The sequence below is a fragment of the Limulus polyphemus genome, unplaced genomic scaffold (genome assembly GCF_000517525.1).
Source record: "Limulus polyphemus unplaced genomic scaffold, Limulus_polyphemus-2.1.2 Scaffold4559, whole genome shotgun sequence".
Taxonomy (NCBI): domain Eukaryota; kingdom Metazoa; phylum Arthropoda; class Merostomata; order Xiphosura; family Limulidae; genus Limulus; species Limulus polyphemus.
In genome coordinates, this window is record NW_013670169.1 from 47,800 (window position 1) to 68,323 (window position 20,524).

Sequence of the window (20,524 nt, forward strand, 5' to 3'; positions counted from 1 at the left end):
ATCTTTGTACTCGGTTGCTGCTTAATGTAGATTGCTAAGCCTTTTAAAATTTCAAAGATGGAGGATATGAAGCGAAATCATTTTTTTTATGTTTTATATATACAGTTGAATAACCAAAAAAATAATAAATTACTATATCAATACCATAGAATTCCACTATAATTTATCAAGCTTAGTAACTGAGCTGCATTTGGGTCTAAAAAATATGAAATTTCAAGCAGACTAAATATACAACCTACCTTCTTGAAATCTTGGTTCAAAAGAACAGTATTTGCATCCTAACACATGAAAATGGTTGAGAAAGCCACTAGGGGACATTCTGGTTATTCACATGTCATATATTCAGGTAAGTGTATATAAGGGACTGTTTCCAAAAATGGAAAGAGGTGAGTGCTTCTGTACATGAATGATATCTCAGCAAATAGAAAATATATGAGGTTATTATTTTATATTCTAGCTTGTCAATATCGGTAATTTGAGTTCCTAATTCCTACAAAACTATAGACTTAATATTTTGACATCACAAGCATCTAATTTGAACCAGTGCTGCATTCAACATACCATGTGACACACAAAAATTGATCTTTAACTGTGATTTTTTAATATTTACTTTTAAATTAAGAAATTAAATAATGTATAATAATAATAAAAGTTGAATTATAATCTACAGTTTGATACCAAACTTATTGACATAAATTCCTGAAATAGTAGTTCAATAAAATTTTTAATGCTAGTCAACAAACATGATGACATGGCTTTTGACCCATGACCTGTGTGGAGAGGGTTAAATATAAGCATTAAGATAAAATGATAAGTGTATATTAACTTTGGATTGGCTTCATGCAGATTGGATGGCTGTTGCTCCTGATATCATTGCCACAATGTTGTAATTGATAGTGGTACTGTGTGTATGATCATTGATGCATGTGATCAACATACCACATGTTATGTATATACTTGTATAATATATATATATATATATATATATAAACTACCATATTTATACCCTGCAAACACTGGATTGGAGGGACTACTGAACTATACTGGAATGCCGCATGGACTGGATTTTGTAACTGCATGAGTTTTATCAGATGAATGGACAATGACCAGTATTTATATCTATCCATCTATATATGTATAGATACATGCAGGCTTTATAGTTTTTCAAGTTGTAAAGCTGTATATATAGATAGTCATATGAATTTTTCATGTTGTATAGATGCCTGCATATGTATTAAATGCAAATATAAGACAATGTGTCATCATATAATAGGATATGCATACAAATTAGCATTTTTAATATTTCTTATAGTTGTTATATTTCCCTCTTCCTCCTCTCCACTGGCCATAGTAAGGCCAGTCGTGATTTTGCTGCAGCTGGCCAGATTTCCTCTTAAGATTGACATACTTCAAAATCTACAAGGCCACAAACATGTTAATTAACAATTATGAATTGATTATATTAATATACCTTTCCCTCTTCCATATCTGATGGATTTTGTGTCATGACACTTCTACGACTCTCTTCCACTGTGATGACCTTAAATGTTGGCGGGCTGTCGCTCCTGCATACTTTATCTGAAACTAAATATTTTCCAAATACAATACATAGCTACAAAATTTCTGCCTCACTTTTGCCTAGAATTTCCATCACTTTTGCCATCTTCTGCTTGAGAGATTCTTGCCACTTCTTACAGTCAGCTGTAAGGATGGCTACTCAATTTGCAGTATCTGGGAAATTTGAAATCACACAGTGTTGGCTATAATTTTACACTTACCATCAGCCATCATCATGATTGCCAATCTTATGCTCAAAACTGAGCTTGGTGCTATCTATGGCTCAAAGATTTCTATTGTGGGAAACAACCTAGACATTTGTATAATGTTTTTATACATTTGTGTAACATGGCCAAAATTGATCATGCAGTGGCAAATATAATTGTGATCCTGTCAGAAGCATTGTGTGTGAAAGGACAGGAACCCTGTCTATAAATAAATGATATGCGACATCAATACATTTGGAACAGTGAGTTAATAACTGCTATGGTACATGTGTCATGCCTGCCATATAAACATTAAATTACATCCACAGACTACATTGAAACGATTGGGTGCCAATGATTATACAGCCACTTTCATTTGCTAGGTAGTCAAATAAATTAAAAACTACCCAACACAATGCGCAATGATGCATTTAGTGATATTGCCCAGGTTTTATTACAATACTTACAAACATTTTTTCTGTAGGCTGGCAGAACAATATTAAGTAATAATAAAGAACAAATTGGTATTATGAACCACTACTGGGGTTCATGAATAAAAACCTAATCACATGAAGCAAGAACACAAACAGAATTTTATAGCAAAATACCTCTCACCGTGGATCACACAGGTTCATTGGCTAGTAGAATTTATAATTTAATAGTTTCAATTTTATCTGAAAATTCATTTTAGCCTCCCGCATAATGAATTAATTCCCAAATTTATAAGTTCCATTATCGTGGCAAATTAGTAAAAGGCTAACAAATCAACACCAACTTTCCTGTGTTAAAAGTTTAGCATGATTTGAATAAAACTAAGTAGTATTGTAAAAATATGGTTTACTATATTACAAGCCCCATTAATGCAGCTAACATTAATGTGAATTCAAAATTGTAAGTTGCATAGAATAAAAAAAAACAACTTAGAAAACATTTACAAAATCCCACAAGGTGAGGAATTTATTTCAGATATAAGAATCATAACATCCTTATAATAACCAATCAAAACACCAGGTACAGAGCCTTTTCAATTGATTCATAATAAGCTAATAAACTGTGGTTTCACCATATTTACATACTCAAAAGCTTATGAATATTCCAGTTTTGACAGTTTTAAAATATTCATAAGTTATATCATGTGCACTATCTTTCTCTGAAGTATTGTATTATACAAGAATGACTTTTACCTTAAAAGCAAAAACCCACATGCATACAAATGTTTTAATTCTAAAACCAAACATTCCCAAAAACATTGAGTATTTATTGTTTTCTCACAGTGCAGCGTAACCTGGTTATAGCAATGTCATATATAATGTCATGATTACATGAACCAATATTATCAGAGAACACCAACCAATGAAGGGTGGAAGAGGCCTGATGTACCTGACCCATCCAGGAAATGTCAAAACATCAGCCATGACATAGAATGAAGACAACTTGCCCTTTTACTGAAAAGTGTGAAATTGCATTTTAGGCATTACTCTAATATTAACAAGTTAAAGCAGGTACGATGCTATTGCTGTAACTGTTAGCCAGTTGTCCGTTTTACAAGCACACTTTTAATGTTATGCAAATTTGACAATATATATTTTATGAATATATTTAAAAGTATTCTGTTAAAAACTGCCAAGCTCTTGCATTTTTTTTTTCTGTATGTGCACAATTGTAACCTTTTGTGGATATACATGCTAGTTTTCATCATTCTTGGGCCAAGTATTAAGCCCAACTGAAATATCAAAATATGCAGACATAGTACAATTTGGTTAAAAAGCTTAAATATTAAAATATTTCCATGTATTTGACCAAATGGAACTAAAAATAGCAGTCATATTGCCTTGTTAGCATGTTGCAAAATAATGGAAATGTATTGAAGTAATAATATTGATATAGTTTTTGTTGTTTCTGATAGTATATAATGTAGCAATCAAACTGAACCAACATTTCAAACGTTACAGTGTACGATCACCAGGTAACCTGGCATCTTTTCCATTATCACAATCTTTTGAACAGAAAATTACATTTAACTTTCTGTCTAGCTGTTTCGAAAGGTTGGTTTATGTATATTGGTGTGGATATACTAAAAGAGGTTTGATCATTGCAAAGTATGTATATTGTTAATGGGCATATTAGTGTCAATGGGTGTTAAAAAAAAAAAGGTAGAAACTAGTCCTTCAAGTGCAATTAAGATTCCTATAAAGCTTTTATTCAATCATTCTATATGCACATGTAATACACAACACTTGAAATAACTTGTATAACATTTCTGAAACTATTTTCTTAACAAATTTTCAGTCTTCATGGATAGGCTACATACAAAGAAACTAACTTCTAAAATTGTAATATAAGCTTTATCAAATTTCAGAAACACTACTCATCTCTCCCCATAACTAAGAGCTATTGCTTCAGACCAATGCCAATAAAATTTGCTCTGCATGCTATAAACCTTGAATGAAGCTCCCACCTCCAAACGTATTAATGTGGATTGCACCAATCTATGATGCAACCATCATTAGACTATAGCCTTTCACCAGTTGGAGGTTATCACATCCTCTATGTACAGTGAATACCATGAGCACTAGCATTTCAATAAAGGCTCATTCTTTTTCTCAGCACTGCTTCCGACATTGTCTTAATTTCTCTCACACAAAGCTATCTTGATCTTCCCATAAGCATTGCTAACAAATTTTAACACTCAGTGCACCAGTATATATACCCTACAAGCAGAAGGTTTTTTTGACAGTACATTTTGCTTTACCATCGTTATTTGATGAAGAATATTCACTACATGAGAAGAATGTGGTTTCCCACTGAGTAATTCCCCACTAGGTTCCCACCCTTATCCCTAGTGGGGGACATGCTTCATGGGTTTTTACTTTCTGATGTGATAGTTTCAGAAAAAAGATAATAATCTTTTTCATCCATTTATTTACATCAGCCCCTCCAATCATCATGTGATTCTAGCTTTTAATTAAGTGGAAAGGTGAGTACCATTTCTGAAGTTAATATATTCCTTACTTGAAAATATATTTCAAATGGATACTCACTACTCCACAAAACCTACCACTCTTCCATCCAACTTCTGGTGTGTTTCATTTGCTTCATCAAGAATAAGGCTTTGTTGAAATGCTAGTTCTCATTGGGTATACTGCACATGGAAGATATGTCATCCTCCTGTTGGCAGAGAGCTGTAATGTAATGATGATTGCATCACAGGCTGGTATAATTCATGTTGATATGTATAGGGATGGAAGTTTTCATTGAAGGCTTTGTGGAATACAAAAAATAAATTCCCAGCAATGGAATGATGGAATAGATTTTACTTCTGTGGAAAGGTATCCATCCGAAATAGATTTTCAGATAAGGAAAATGTTAATATTAATAATAATATTTTGTACTAAAGAATGTTACATATGGGCCAAGCATGGCCTAGTGTACTGGGATGTGACTCAGAAATTCTATTATTTGAAACATGAAGTATCAGCTGAACATGCTCTACAGCTCTAAAATTTTATGTATTGGGACTTAATAACTGTGACAGTCACTATAGTTGAGAGTTTCCAACTGGGTGCTCTTACCTTAGTCGTCAGTTCTAAATTTGAGGGAGCTATATCTAAACCTTTGAAATCTCTGACTTGACTGTTCACCCCTTTAATCTATTGACTGCTTAATGTTTTGTCACCGATTTTCCACCATTAAATGCAGGGTTCAGTAGCTAGTGAAGGATACCTGAACTTTAAAAAGAAAGGTATATATTAATGCAAATAACTGGGATGTGGGATGTTCCTGTTTCCCCTTATGCCAGATGGCCTCAGTATCTTTGAGTTGTAAAACCACAAACAAATTTTGTTTAAGCATAGAATCAAACACCAAAATAACTTAAAAAGAATTGTTTCTATATGTTTTTATAATATGTATTTTTGCTTACGTTGTTTACTTATATGTTTCGTCTATTAATTTCCAGCTGGTTTAAATTTTGACATTATTTACTAGTCAAAACCTGCTAACCCTGCAGAACATCTCTTTTTATAACTTTAATTCAGTGTATTTGTATACAGATTGAAAAGTATTGTATTACATGTTATATTAAAGTTGTAAGTAAATTTTGTAAATATAAAGATGAATGATAAAGAAAGAACAAATAACTGATAATGTTAAAGTGAGAGCTCTGCTCAAACATTTAAAATGAAAAATTTTTTATCTGAAAGAAATGCTTAGCAGTGACTTTATGATGGTTTTTTAAAGTATCATCTGAGTTTTCTTTTTATTGCTTTAGACTTAAGATAAAGTTTATATAAAATGTATAGAATTCGATAAAATGTTTTCCAATTGACCTCAATGAAGTTTTGAATATGTAAGTATACTTAGAACATCTGTAACTTTATATTTAGAACAGTGTTTCTTAACTTATGAAGAAAAAATATTTACTGGACCTCCAGTCTCTTGATTAAAGTATTACTTAATCAATACATGCATAAACTGTGTTAATTTTTGTGTGCACAAACTTTAATTAATTACTTCTGTATTCTTGAAATTCACAATTTACAATTAGACTTCTACTGACTTTGATATCCACTGTTTAATAATTAACAAATTATATGGACATGATATTTTTATTTTAATTATCATTATTGACAAAGAATTGGAAATTAAAGAATAGGTAAAAAATGCTAAGTTTTTTCATGTTTTTATTTTAAAGAAGGATGTTTCGAGCTAGCTCTCTTTGTCAGATTATATAACATACAACTAAAGTATATTGTTCTATGTTTAAATTTACCTTGTCTTATTTTTTTAATATTAGTGAGTAAATGTGCTAGTGCTCTTTGTCAGATCATACAGCTTACAACCAAGAACTGGAAACTTGTTTGTGATATTTGAAAAGTTGTATATGAATAGTTTTATGGTTGCATTATTCAATAGCTTATAAGCTAACATAATTACTACCTAAGCTGCTAGTATATATATATAGAAACACAAACTTTTGATATACTTTATCTGTAGGACTGTTCCATATAACCAATGTCACCAAGATATGAGCAATATAAGTTAAGAGATGTGCTACTGCATGTTTTATTTTAATGTACATAGTAGTGTTTTTAGTATGACTCTCATCCCCAACTTTGAAGCTCCCTCATATGTTGTTCTATGTGTTATTTTTAAATTAACTTTTTAATATTAGTGAGTAAATTTGCTCTGCCATGCTTATTAATAACACAGTAACTAAAATCATCTGCAGTTTAGGTGATTTATTTTTCATAAAGCTTTTGCAGCTTTAGCCACATACATTGCTAATTTGCATGGTTTTCAAGATGCTCAGTCATAAAATAAATATTCAGAAATCTTCCTGTTAGTTTTTTGTTTGTCTTGAATTGTCTGTTTTATTGTTTTGGGATAATAAACAGCATCTTGTTATGTTACATAAAACTGACTGCATTTTCTCTTGCACACTTATTCTTACATTTATAGTCTATCCATTGTATTTTCAAACCTCTTATTATTTGTGAACATTATATGCAATACTGATGTAATTTACCATATTTTCTCTGACAGAACATCCTAATGTATCAAAGTACAATAAAACTTTTATTTATTCCTTCAAGAAACACTGGTTAGACACCTTTTTAATAGTTACAGGTATACATCATTAGATTATACATCTGTATATAACATATTCATGTCTTTATATATATATTTAGTTATAATTAAAGAAAAAAAACATTTTATAGTTCTTTCATTGTTAAATTTGAAAACATAGATAAAACTAGTTAAACCATTACTTTCATTCATTAAACAGTACAATTGTTGCATATCTTACTCTGAGTTAGTTTTATTTTATTACTGTTTCTACACATAAAAATACACAATGGAATTATCTGCACTTTATCCATGATGGAGATTGAATTCTGTATTCTAAATTATAAGCCCCTTTTATTATTTTATTAGTCCTTTTCTAAAAATTGTGGTATAAACATATAAAGAAGATACATACATAAATATAAAACTTTATAAGTAAAGATATAGATCAGTTACACAAAATTAAAATCTTTGTTTATTTGTGGTTTTTATGGCACAAAACTGTTGATGCTATTAGTGCCCATTTTATTGTATGGGGAAAAAGAAGTACTCCAAGAAAACTCCTTTTTTCTTGGGTGTATGCCAAAATATTTACACTGAACTCTGATGAAAAATAATGATTTCTGAAACAGTAGACAAATATTGGATGAGTTTATTTGAATATGAATGAAAATTAAGACATCTGATAACTGAATATGTGGAAACTTGTTTGGCATGGATATATATAAAACATTTTCAAAGGCCAAATATCATACCTTATGTATAACACTGTTTCCAGTACATCTATAAATTTAAAGTACCTATTATTCAGTGATATCAAGACAAGGAAAATGTGTTTTTGATTTTGTCACAAGATTGCTATGTTTTTCAGAATGAAATATGTGACTATTTCTTTTGGAAAGGATAAAAATAAAAAATAAGCGGACCTAGAAGATTTTCAAAAGTAAGTCAAAGTGGTTTGCAACATGAGGTATATACTACTTACTTTGTACTTCAAACAAGGATGTTTTTGTAATATTCTTGTTTAAATATATTACTTAAATTTGTGGTCAAGCACTAAACTACAGATTAAGAAATATGAAAATTAGCTAAAACTTTATGAAATTCAGACTTAAGCAGATGGAAAAGATTTTGAAAATATGTATAAATCTTCTTGTGAATTTCGTCTTGCTTTGACATAAATTAAAAGATAACATATACATCATGTATGTTGAACTTTAAGTTTATCTTGCCACTTTATGGAACAGGGGTATCACTATCGTTCCTCAATTTTTTTCTCCTTATGGTGGAAATACTTAACCAATTTGTAGGAAAATTAGGTGAACTTACTAATTAGTATGTAATTTTGGGCTAGAAAATTATATTATTTGATATAGTTTTTCTTTAATGTTTTACGTTGTGAAATTTCCAAAATTGTGTTGTGAAACACTTTTTGAAAAAACATTAAAAATTCATTTCAGAAACACTGTTTGCCACTCAGCACAACAAACAGCTATTACCTTACACATTGCCATAAAGATTTTATGCACATGCCACAAGCTTTGATTGAAGTTTCCACCCCTACATGTGTCAATGTGTATTTCCTCATCCTGTGAAGATTATACTTCTCCACCAGTAAGAGGATAACACATCTTCCATGTGCAGTAATTCCCATGAGCTTTGAATTTGAAGAAAGGTTCATTCTTTCCTCAGGATTGCATGTCTTTTGGTGTGTTTTTTCTTAGGAATTACTGGAATTTTTAGCTTACTGTTTTAAACTTTTGGTACCCTTTATATTTCTTCTCCTTGAGCTTGTACTAGCTGTCATTTTTATTTTTATCTTGGACTCCTCCCAAAGTATTTACCATAGGGTCTGGCTAATTTTCTCTGACTGCACCTTTCTCTACAGAATTTGGGTTGCCTAGGACAGTTATTGGATGTTTTCTCCATTTATTCTCCCTACCCTTTTTCCCCTGTATGATCATCCTGACCAAGTTTGTCACCATTGTTCTGTATGGTCTTTTAATTGTTATCTCATTTGTGCTACCCCACTTCTGGACACTTGCTGTGTTTTTTCTTTCTGTAAGTTCTTTCTCTAGTAACTTATCTCTTTCCACTTTGCCTGGTTGAGTTATATGCCCCATTTAGCTGGTTTAATCTTTTCTTATTTGTTATCTCCTCCCATCATGTTTATCATATCACAGATTCTCTTGCTTCTAGCCAATGATGTCCTTTGTATAAGATATTGTAGGTGGATATGTGAATGACCCATGACATATTTATGTTGCATTCTTTACATCACAGGGAGGTTTCACTTACAGTGGGTTTCATCTTCTTCCAGTCACCACTCTCCACTCTTTATAGTGGCTCTCTGATGTTGAACTGATTATTTTTCTTTTCTTTTTCTCTTCAGGGCTCACAACCATCTTATTCTAAATAAACAAATATATATATATTATGGATACAACAGAATCCTCTGTGTGGCCAATGTTGCTTCACAGGGAATACTTCTCTCCCAAAATCTGCATTGAGTAGGGAATAACAGACAACATTAAGCCCATTTTTCTTTGCTCAGTCCTGCTGTTGAGATTAATTTCTCCAACAGACTGTTTGGGCAGTATCTGTATAAAATATATAGAGTAGTTATGCACTTGTAAAAAAAAATGACAGTACCAGATGTGTGATTGCCTAGCATCTGCTACCTTTATTCATGGTTATCCATTGCACACACTGTCAGTGTTAAACCTAATGCAGATGTGATGTGTCCCACACCTGCCTAGCATCTGCTGCCTTTATTCATGGTTATACATTGCACACACTGTCATTGTTAAACCTAATGCAGATGTGATATGTCCCACACCTGCCTAGCATCTGCTGCCTTTAATCATGGTTATCCATTGCACACACTGTCAGTGTTAAACCTAATGCAGATGTGATGTGTCCTGTTTAGTCTGAGAACCTCTCTGGCATCCCCTCCTCCCACACACACATTAATTTGTCCCTCCTGTTTTATTCTAGTGAAGCAAAGAGAGAAACCTTGCTTCCTTAGTCCCAGGCCGCTGGAGAGGTCAATGTGGAGAGTTCCCCATTGGAACAGCATAATCCCTGGAAGTATAGTACAGGCCACTGCACTACATAATGAATCAAGTTATTTTCTGGTGTTTTGTCTAGCTAGATATGTGTTGTGTTCTCAGAAAACAGGTTTGGGGGTATTTTTCCCTGCTCTTGATTATTATAGTATCTCACATATATATTTCTTCAATACAGAATGACCCAAGTTATAGCCCTAGCCATGCTAAACTGCCTACTGGCAGGTTGAACAACCTCATATTCTGCCCACCTTGACAACACTTTAGCACCAAGCAAAGGATTCTTTTCACAATATCTTTTGCTCTGCGACCTCTATTGGTTGAAGAGTATTCCCTGCCTGAAATGGATGTGGTCTGTCACTGAATGATGCCCCACTAGGCTAATCCCCCTAATAGTTGACAGGCTTCCCCTTTCTGATGCTATTTTTTGAGAAAGTAGCTCATCTCTCTTATTTCTATATTTGTACTGGCCTCTCCATCATCTTCAGTGTGGGGTACTTCTGAAGTTTACATTTTCCTTTCCTGAAAATGTATTTCAGATAGATACTCATCTCTCTGCATAACCTCCCACCCTTCCTCCTCACTTCTGGCAAGAGTGAGCCTTTGCTTAAATGCTACTGCTCATGGAGATTACTGAATATGGAGAATGTGGTGCTTTTCTAATGGTGGAGGGCTATTATAGTGTAATGATGATTACACCATAAGCTTGTGCAATACACATTGACACATCTAAGGGTGGGAGCTTTGTTCAAGGCTTGTAGCATGTGCAGAAATTTTTCACTGCAGTGTGTGAGGTAATAGTTATTTGTTATGCAGAGAGGTGAGTATCTGTTTGAAATACATTTTCAGGTAAGGAAAGTTTTAATACTCTTATCTTAAAAATTAGATTTTGTTCCATTTTATATATTCTGTCGATTTCTACTTTATTTTATTTTTTTTATAACACCTTTTTCTTTAAATCTTTATTTTGTTGATGGCATTAGTTACCACTTCTGACCTATAAATTATATTTATAATAAATAATTAAAAACAATGTTTACTATTTACACAATTAAAACTTTATTGAAGCTGTACGGCTTCCACTTTAAAACAACACTCTACAAGTACTTGTTTTGACGTGATCTACGTCATCTTCAGGAAAACACTGCATAGTCTGAGATAGATTTATCAGTTTCCTAAGACCCGACATTTTAAAATAGTGTCAGGTCAGACAAGGTAACAAAATTTTTCCGGACAATATTTTTGGTTGCACTTAATTTATGTCTAATAAATAACAAATAAGTATTATTTTCTTACAATTAATTATAAGTTCTTTTATTTATGTGCATTGTTTGCATATGCTAAGTTTAACAATGATCTATAATAATACAAGAGCCTGTCTGTGTGTATGTTTTTGACCACCATAGCACCAAGAGGAAAGAACCTAGAAACCTGAAACTTTGCATGCATACTAAGAGAATTCTGAGGATGTGCACCTGGGTATTATATTTGACTCAAAAACATTTTGGCCAATTTTTTGCCCTATAGTCTTTAAGTCCCATAAGTCTGATTCCTGAAAGTCTATAGGACAGTGTATTTTTTTTCTAATTCTCACTTACTGAATGAACAGCATTTGGAGGTTTTCTGCCAAATACTCTTTTTTTTTTTTCTTCCCAACACAAACAAAAGAAGAAAAATACAAATCTGAGAATTTAAAAAAAGTTGAATTGAACTAAGTTTGGGAAATGGCAACAAACAACAGGATGAAAAATAGAAGTTGGAGAATATTGAAGAATAATAAGAATTCAGATAAATACACAGGAAGAAAAAACGAATCTGAAAAGCAAAATTAAAACTAGTTGCTTTGAAAAAGAGTTGAATTAAGTTTGGGAAATGGCAACAGACAAATCAGTTAAATAATTGGCACATTGGGGCAGCTATAGAAGTAATTGAGATGCTTGACTCGTACACTAAGACCTCTTTGAATCATGAGGGAATCTTAGAATCGAACATTGCAGCATGGGTATTTTATGTTAGTATTCAATAAATAAAAATTTGAGTCACCAAGATCCTTTGCCTTGCTGCTTTAGTCTCTAACCCTAATAAGCTTTACCTGATGTAATTTCACAGAAGAAGATTGTCATAACTTTCAAACAATTATATTTTACCATAAAACATTTTCAGGAATGAAAAGAATGTTTAAAGAAATGTTAAAAAATTCCCAGGTGTCTGGTTTGTTCCTCAGTCTCCTAAACTTCACACTACATTCAGTTGTTGTTCTCTGTGTGAAATGGTCTTGTCCCTTTCTAAAAAAACCACAAATTACTTCTCACACTACTGTATTCACTCTATGTCAATGTAAATAGTTTATAATCTGCTGTAGCCAATGGTATTTATACTTTATAGTTAGCTATTTTGAAAGCTGAGTTTAATTAGTAATTGTTCAATTACCTGTTATAAAAGGATAGGAACCAAGTGGCTGTATTTATGAAATTTAGAAAAAAAGAGAAGAAAGTCATGTCAGAAACATAACATTGTTAATTGTTTTCTCAAGAGACAATAGTATCCTATAGAATATAAATCTATGCTTTAGGGTGGGTAGAACAATTCTAAAAAATTACTAAATGTGTTTTTTACAAGCAAACTTCTCAGAAATGTGCAGAAATACAAGTTTTTTTTTTTTTGCAAATTATGTTAAATAAGTGTTATAAAATGACAAAATATCAATACTAAAATACTTTTTATGAGAACTTGTATAAACAGAGTTGGAATTATTTTTACTAAAATATTGAAATTTGATATACAGATGTACACTCAATACCTGAAAGGTGCTCACTGACCTATAAAGAGTTAATATCAGTATCTTTTCCGAGATTTAATTTAACTTTATCAAGGCCATAATTGCTGTTTTCTACCTTTTTCTTTTCATGTTTTTATCAACAAAATATATGTAATTAAATTACAGTTTTAAAAATTCGAAGAAACTTTCAGTTTGAGAAGAAGCAATATCACTAAATTTTATTGACTCAATATTTGTCTCAGTTTGGCAATTACCACACTCTCTTGGTTCTTTGTTTTCTTTTCAACCTTAGTTTGACGTTAACAAAATTATCATTAGAATTTGTAGAGACATGTTGTACAATACTTGTTTAATTCTCATGTTTGCCAGAAGTAAGCTCTTTTTATAGAAGTGAACACCCACCACCACCTAGCAGTGAAGCCTACCTATTTATCCACATGGCCAAGATAATTAATATTCTAGATGACAAATGATTACTTATTCTTAGGTATGACATTCTTAAAACAAAGTTTTTTTTATTGTTGCAAGATATTAAAACACATCTGGTGTATATCTCCAAAAACATTGTAGTGTGATATTTGTTTGTCTTCCTCTGAATCCCTGTTGAAACATTTAAGGATTGTTCTGTGCCTTCTTATATTGATAAGACTTTTTAAAACAATGTGAATGCATGTTAGCAGTCTTGGGTTGACATCTTGTTACTTTTATAATTCAGAGAAAAAATTATTAATAACAGGAAATATATAAATATCTTATTTTAAGTTTTAAAATATATAACATGTATACAGTTTTGACATGAGTCTCTGTATAGTAATATTCTACTACAAGAAATGATTTAGGTTTCCAATTGTTTATTTATTTATTTTTTTATCTTTGCATGTTTTACCAAGTTGATGTGCTTAAATGTTTACACCTGCTGTGGTTATTCTGTTCTTAGGCTATCATGAAAACAGAAGTTGAAAATATGTTCTGCTGATTCTATTTTATAAAAGTTTATAGTTGAATGTACAGATAACCTAGTTTATAATTTTTTGGTACTTTAGTATTTAAAACAATAGTTTTAAAATTCTTGTATATCATGAATGGGATTTGTAGGATCATATGGTCATGCTGATTGTTTTATTCGTACAATTTTGAAGTTAACATGAGTTCTTGTGAATTATGCTTATAGGATTATAAGTAGTTATGCCTTGTTACATAAAGAAATAACTAGTATAAAAAATATTTGTTAAATATAATGAATATTTCACAGAAACTTCATTGACAGTTATATCATTGAAATTTTAAACTGTCCATCCCTTACATTTTAAAGTTTGCTGTACATAAGAAACCAATAGTAATGGTATTGTAATATGTAGGTGAACAATCTCAACCTATTCAAAAAGAAGTTAATCTCTGGCATTCATACATCAGACTTAAACTAGGATTAGAAATAAAGTTTTTTTATTTTAAATTGCCAAAACTTTTATGGTGACACATAATGTTGTATAAGGTATGTTCAAGCATCAGTGCTGTATACTTTATTGGCAAGTAAGGAGTCACCTCTTTAGAATAGTAGAAGCTAGGAGTATATATGCAGGCATAGTCCACTTTGTAAATTATAGGTGTTTAGTGAAAAGGAGAAAGAGCTTGTGTATATTGTTTTTCATAATTTAATGCTTTGTGGGTAAGTAAGTTTTTGAAAAATGCTATACTTCAATTTTCTATACCTCTGTTTGTGTCATGCACCTAATCCAAATTTTTTGTAATCTCTGCAGGATGGCCAAAATTCAACTTTCAGGTGTGGCATCAGGATAGGCATAGTCGTTGTGAACTTTGGGGATATGGCCTGTGTCATATTCCTACTTCTCCTGGTTTTTATCAGCTTGAGTGTGTGACCTGGCGACCTCTGGGTACCCTTCAAGAAGAAATTTCCCGGTATTTTCTTGGTGGTGGAATGCAGTTGTGTATTCCAGATACTGTTTACACAGGTCTTGACAGATATCGCTTTCAAACAGTTGCCATGGGCAAGGTACACCTAGAAATTTCGGTTGTTTTTCGTAACTTTGAAAGCTTTGGCGTTGAATATTGACAAGAGTTTGCTATTAAAGAAGATATTGTGAAAAGATAACAGGTAAATTTTAATAGTGTTTCTATAATGTATAGAAATAAAGTATTATCACTTTATATAAAGCTTATTGTATTTGTATTTTTGGTACAAATCATTTGAAGTTTCCCACACATCAGAGGTATTTTTTACATAAGTATGTGCTACAACAGAAAAACATATACTTAAAACAGAAGAGTGGTTAGAAACATTCCTTGAAATTTTCTGTATGTTCTGAAGATAGCAAGAAAATATTTCTTAAAAATTTGATAACTATTAGTGAGGAACAATAAAGTACATATTAAATAGAATTCTTAAAGAGTTTTTGTAGTTCCTAAGATAACTTAAACATGTACTGCCTGGAAATAAACTCCTAAAATTCACTACATGTCTGCAGATATTATTTCACAAACCCTACCTGCATTGTATGCACACTTTGGAAACATTATCAATTTGTGTTCATTTGCATATATATACAACTGGACTTGCATATTTAAATTGTCAAGCATCTCCTCTTTGATTGAATGCATTCACAGACACATCGTCTAACAGAAGAAAAACATGCTCTCAAATTACATTGTACATTGCTTTCATTTCCAAAATGATATACTTTCTCTGCACACAGTAGCTATTCTTCACACATCTCTCTTTGAGATTGTGCTTATGCCCCTAGCCTTGAGCTATCTCCCACCTAAGACATGTTATAATGTAAACTGTGCTAGTGCATTATATAATCATCATGTGACAATACTCCTTTACCAATAGGAGAAAAACACATCTTTCATGCACAGTAGATCCTCATAGGAAAATTAATGTCATTCTTGTCCTCGGCACTGTCTTTAATGGATGTGTTTTTAAATTTAAACTTAATCAATTCCATGAGAGTTGTGCTGCCTTTTTGCAGTGTTAACCTTCTTTGCTTTCCTTTTGGTTTGTTTTAACTTCAATTTAAAGTTACATCATCTATAAATAACCTAAAAAATTGATCTGGAGATTCGTTGCATCAACCACGAATTATTCAGTGATGGTGATACTATTACATCCAGCAGAGATTCTGGCAGTATTGTTAACACTGACCCATTTTTGTCTGTGGCCACTGGAGACTAGTTAATTGTGGAAGACATTACACCATAGTTCATTATGTTCTTTGATGCCATCTTTGCCTTATCTCCCTGTCCCTACATCTGAAGTGCATTCTTCTCTTTCTGAACCCAGCCATGATGACAATGACTTTGATTAGTTTTCCATCTCCTGGGTTTGCACTAGGCTCCTTTTTATCTGTTGAGGACAATGATTCTCCTTGAAATCGTTTAGTGTATTTCATTACTCAGGTTTGTTCTTTACTTTCTCCTGTCTTTTGATTCTTCCCATTCTTTACTACATGACTCTCACACCGTGGATTATTTGGTTTTCCTCCTCCTCCAGACATATGTGTCCATATTGTCATGTTCCTGGATCAGCTTCATTCACACTCAAATGCCTCTTCATCTTCAACTCCAGGATTTATTCACCAGGGCTAATAGCTGTTCTTTTCCTTTCTCTATAATACTCATTTTCCTGTCTTTGCCTTTTTTTCTTGCCCATCTCCTTCATTGCCTGTCTTTTCTTCATCTCCTATCTGAAGCCCTACACCATTATCCCAATAGTTTTTTCTGTGGATCTACAGTCAGTCATTTTCAATACCTTTGCCAGGGTTACATCTTCTGCATTGTTCTGCTTACTTGTTTACTCTTTTGTTGGAACCTTCTTGGATGTGATGCTCTTCTCTCTACTGTGGCCATCACACATCCCATTGGTGACTCCCTCATTTTGAACCTAGTTGGCTTATGTTCCTTAGGAACATGGCTGTTTCTGTTTACAGACCTTTGGATCCCTTTTACAGCTGATTGGTGGTTCATTTAGGTTTTTACACAGCATTTCTCATCTCTTTCTCTTCTGATCTCTTTTCCTGTTCCTTTTCTCCCTACTTCTGATCATCAGCATCTTCTGCATATTGAGGCCATGGTATTAGATCTTTTGGATGTGAGAATTATTGAGAGGGTCCTTTGTCCCTCTCCAGCATTTTATTTTCATCTTTTTGCTGACCCCTCAAAGACCAGGGAGTAATGTCTCATCATTGACCTTTCCTCTCTCTATCACTACCTAGTGGAGCCTTGGTTCAAGATGAGGGGTTTTTACTCTTTGTTGCTTCCATTTTTCTGGACTAAGGATGACTAAGGTCAGTGTCTCAGATACCTTGTTACGTATTGTAATTGTCCTATTCTTCCATTGTTTCCTTCATTTTTTCACTGGGATCAGGTGTACCAGTTTTGAACTCTTTTTCTTTGGCATTGCATTAGCTCCTTATGTCTTGGTAGCATTTTCTTGCCATGTCCACAGTCTTGACTTCATTTCCATTATTATTTGGATAACTGACTCTTCCTTGCCTCTTCTCAGGAGGCCTCCTTCTCAGCCACATCACTTTTCCTCAGTTCATCTGGTTATGTTTTTCAACTCATTCCTGACTCTAACTCAATACTTAGTCCACCTTGGAATATTTTCCAATTCTTAACTCATTCAGTCACAGCCTTCTCCATTTGTCTGCTGCACATGAAGTGTCTAGTCACCTCACCTCTACTACCTGCATGAAAGGTTCTATCTCTTTTGGGGATTCTCAAGTCTCTATAACATCTTGTCCCTCTAGGATGGATTCACACGAGGCTTCTTCAATGGACTTTGAGCAACCAATGAAAAATCTCTTGCAATTCTTTGTCTTCTCTTGTGAAACTGCCACCTTTTCTTTTCGAGAATCAGTCTTGGTGGCTAGATCATGTCAACACTATTGTAAGTATACCATTCCTGCCCTCTTGTCCAGATTCGATCTTTTCGCTGATGCATCTTTTATGGGATGGGATGAGTATCTGGATGACTCCACAGCCTTTGGGGTTTGGTCTCCTGTGGAACATACCTTCCACATTATTGTTCTGGAACTCTTGGCCACCAATGAAGTGTGTTTATATTTCCAACATCATCTTGTGGAACACCTGATTATGATCCACTCTGACAATTCTATGGTAGTTTCCCATATCAAATTTCAGAGTGGGGTTCTCTCCAGGGGCCTTTACTTCACATGTTAGACTTTCTGTTTTAGGCCCACTCACATCAGGTTTGTCTGGCAGCTTCTCATGTCCCAGGAGCTTTGAACTTGATTGCAGATCAACTCTCTCAACCAGACAGGGTTCTTTCTATGGAGTGGTCACTCCATCCTTAGGTTTTTAATTGGATTTGTTCCCAGTTGGGCAGGCCAATGATTGATTTCTTTGTTACTCCTCTCAATACTAAGCTCCTTCTCTTCTGGTCCCCATTATGCATCCAGCAAGGACTAGTCTCATCTCATTCTGTATGTATACCCTCCTCTTTGCTTTCTCCACCATGTACTGATATTAATTCGTGACACTCCTTGTCAGGTCTTGTTGGTAGCATTTTTTTGACCAGCTCAGTCATGTTTTCTTTCTTTTTCATCAATTAGCATCCAGGGTACCTCATTCTCTGTCTTCATTTTGGTCACTCTTGCTCCAGCCTCATACATCTCTCTTTCACCCAGGAGTGTCATCCCTCCATCTTCAAAAATGGGATTTGTCCAGTTTTTTGCTGACCAGTAAAATTTTTGCCCTGCATAGTCCTTCTTTTATCCCATTTATGTTACTCTTCTACTCTTTTTGTCCTTCAACTGAACTGGTGTGTTTTTTACCACTAATCCATCTGTTGCTCACTAATACCAGGCTATCCCACTTTTGACCTTCATTACCTGGTTATTTGACCGAGAATTGTCAGTTTCTACCATTGCAGTTTATCAGATGGCCTTGTCAACTTTCTTTGGCCTTTCTCACTTTTGTCTTTTACTCTCCTGTTTTTTCCTCTTTGTTCTGGTCCTTCCTAGTTCATCATTCCTCTTTGTTCAGTACCTTTGCCTGACTGAAACCTTAATGTGGTTCTAGATGTTTTTACTCAGGCTCTGTTTGAACCTTTGGCCACTTGCTCCTCTTACTGTTTCTCTATTAGAACCTATATCCTTCTACTTATTGTTTGGGGTTGTCACAAATCTGATCTTATGCATTGAAGGCCTCCCACACTTTGTTTCAGATTTTCCTTTATTTTATTCTCTGACCATTTGTTTCTTTCGAAGACTTGGAAGATTGTATCTTTTCTCTTATAATAGCAAATAAACAAAAAAAGAATTGTATTAATTGATAATCTAGCTTTTATGCTTTTATATAGGTTGTTTATGTAAAACTAAGCACCTGAAAGCAGTATTTTCATATAAAAATTCTGTATTGTTTTGTACTGTTTTTCAGTTTATACATGCACTAGCTCTCTCCATACAAGCTCAGTCGCTTTGACTGACCATGTGACCTTTTTGTACTCGTTTAAAGTCTTTGTAGATTTAATACTTATAACTCCCAATATAGTGTGTATATCTTCATGAAATCTGGCAGTCTTTCAGTTAATATTACAAGTCTTTCACATACAAAAAATCATATTTTTTAGTGAAGTATTTTAAATAAAATAAAGATTTGTCCATTAATATATTGAGTATTTGGTTTGAATAGTCCATTTGCAAAGTAATTTTCATGTTAAAATTAAAAATACTTTTTCTCATCTCAAACTCTTAAATTTTCTATGTGTAATCCCTAAAACCTCCTAAATGCATTTCAAAGGTTTTTTCTCAGTAAAATTGTATAGTTTTCTGTTATTTTCTCCACCTTATCTAAAAGTGGGATTGGTCAATTCAACCGAACTTGCAACTACTAAAAAACAAAATTGAAATACAGGGATCCCTCGATTAATGCGCATTCGATTAATGCGTTTTCGTTTAGTGCGCTTAAATTTTTTTATAACCAATAAGTGATTAGTGCGGTAACACACATTTCATTTTAACCATAGTAATTGAAAAGTAAGTTTTAGGCACCGAAATCAAATTTAAAAAATAATTAAAATTAGAAAATGAGTAAGTATTTTACTTGTCAAGTTATTACTAGAGTGTCCACTCCGTGGACTCTGACCCCGTCACCCCAGGGTATTTTAGCGATTTTTTTCACCCCTTGCCCCGGGGTAAAATACTTGAAATACCCCGGAGCAAATCTTTACTATTTTACTGAACAAATATCTTTTTCATAATAATAATACATAAAAACCATCGTCATCATGATGATCGTCGTTGTTTATAGGAAGCGCACCATAGATTTGAAATATAAGTCAGTGAAAATGGGTAAAACTTTTG

General features: G+C 33.1%; 1 protein-coding gene across 1 annotated transcript in view; it reads left to right on the top strand.

Moving 5' to 3' along the window:
• LOC106471346 (B9 domain-containing protein 2-like) overlaps window positions 1–15,647 on the top strand; it is a 26,578-nt gene extending 10,931 nt beyond the window's left edge. The window contains exon 3 of the mRNA XM_013931946.2: window positions 14,936–15,647. Coding sequence (XP_013787400.1) covers window positions 14,936–15,249 — 314 coding nt within the window. The 3' untranslated portion in view covers window positions 15,250–15,647. The remainder of the gene's footprint in view (window positions 1–14,935) is intronic.
• The last annotated feature ends 4,877 nt before the right edge of the window (window positions 15,648–20,524 follow it).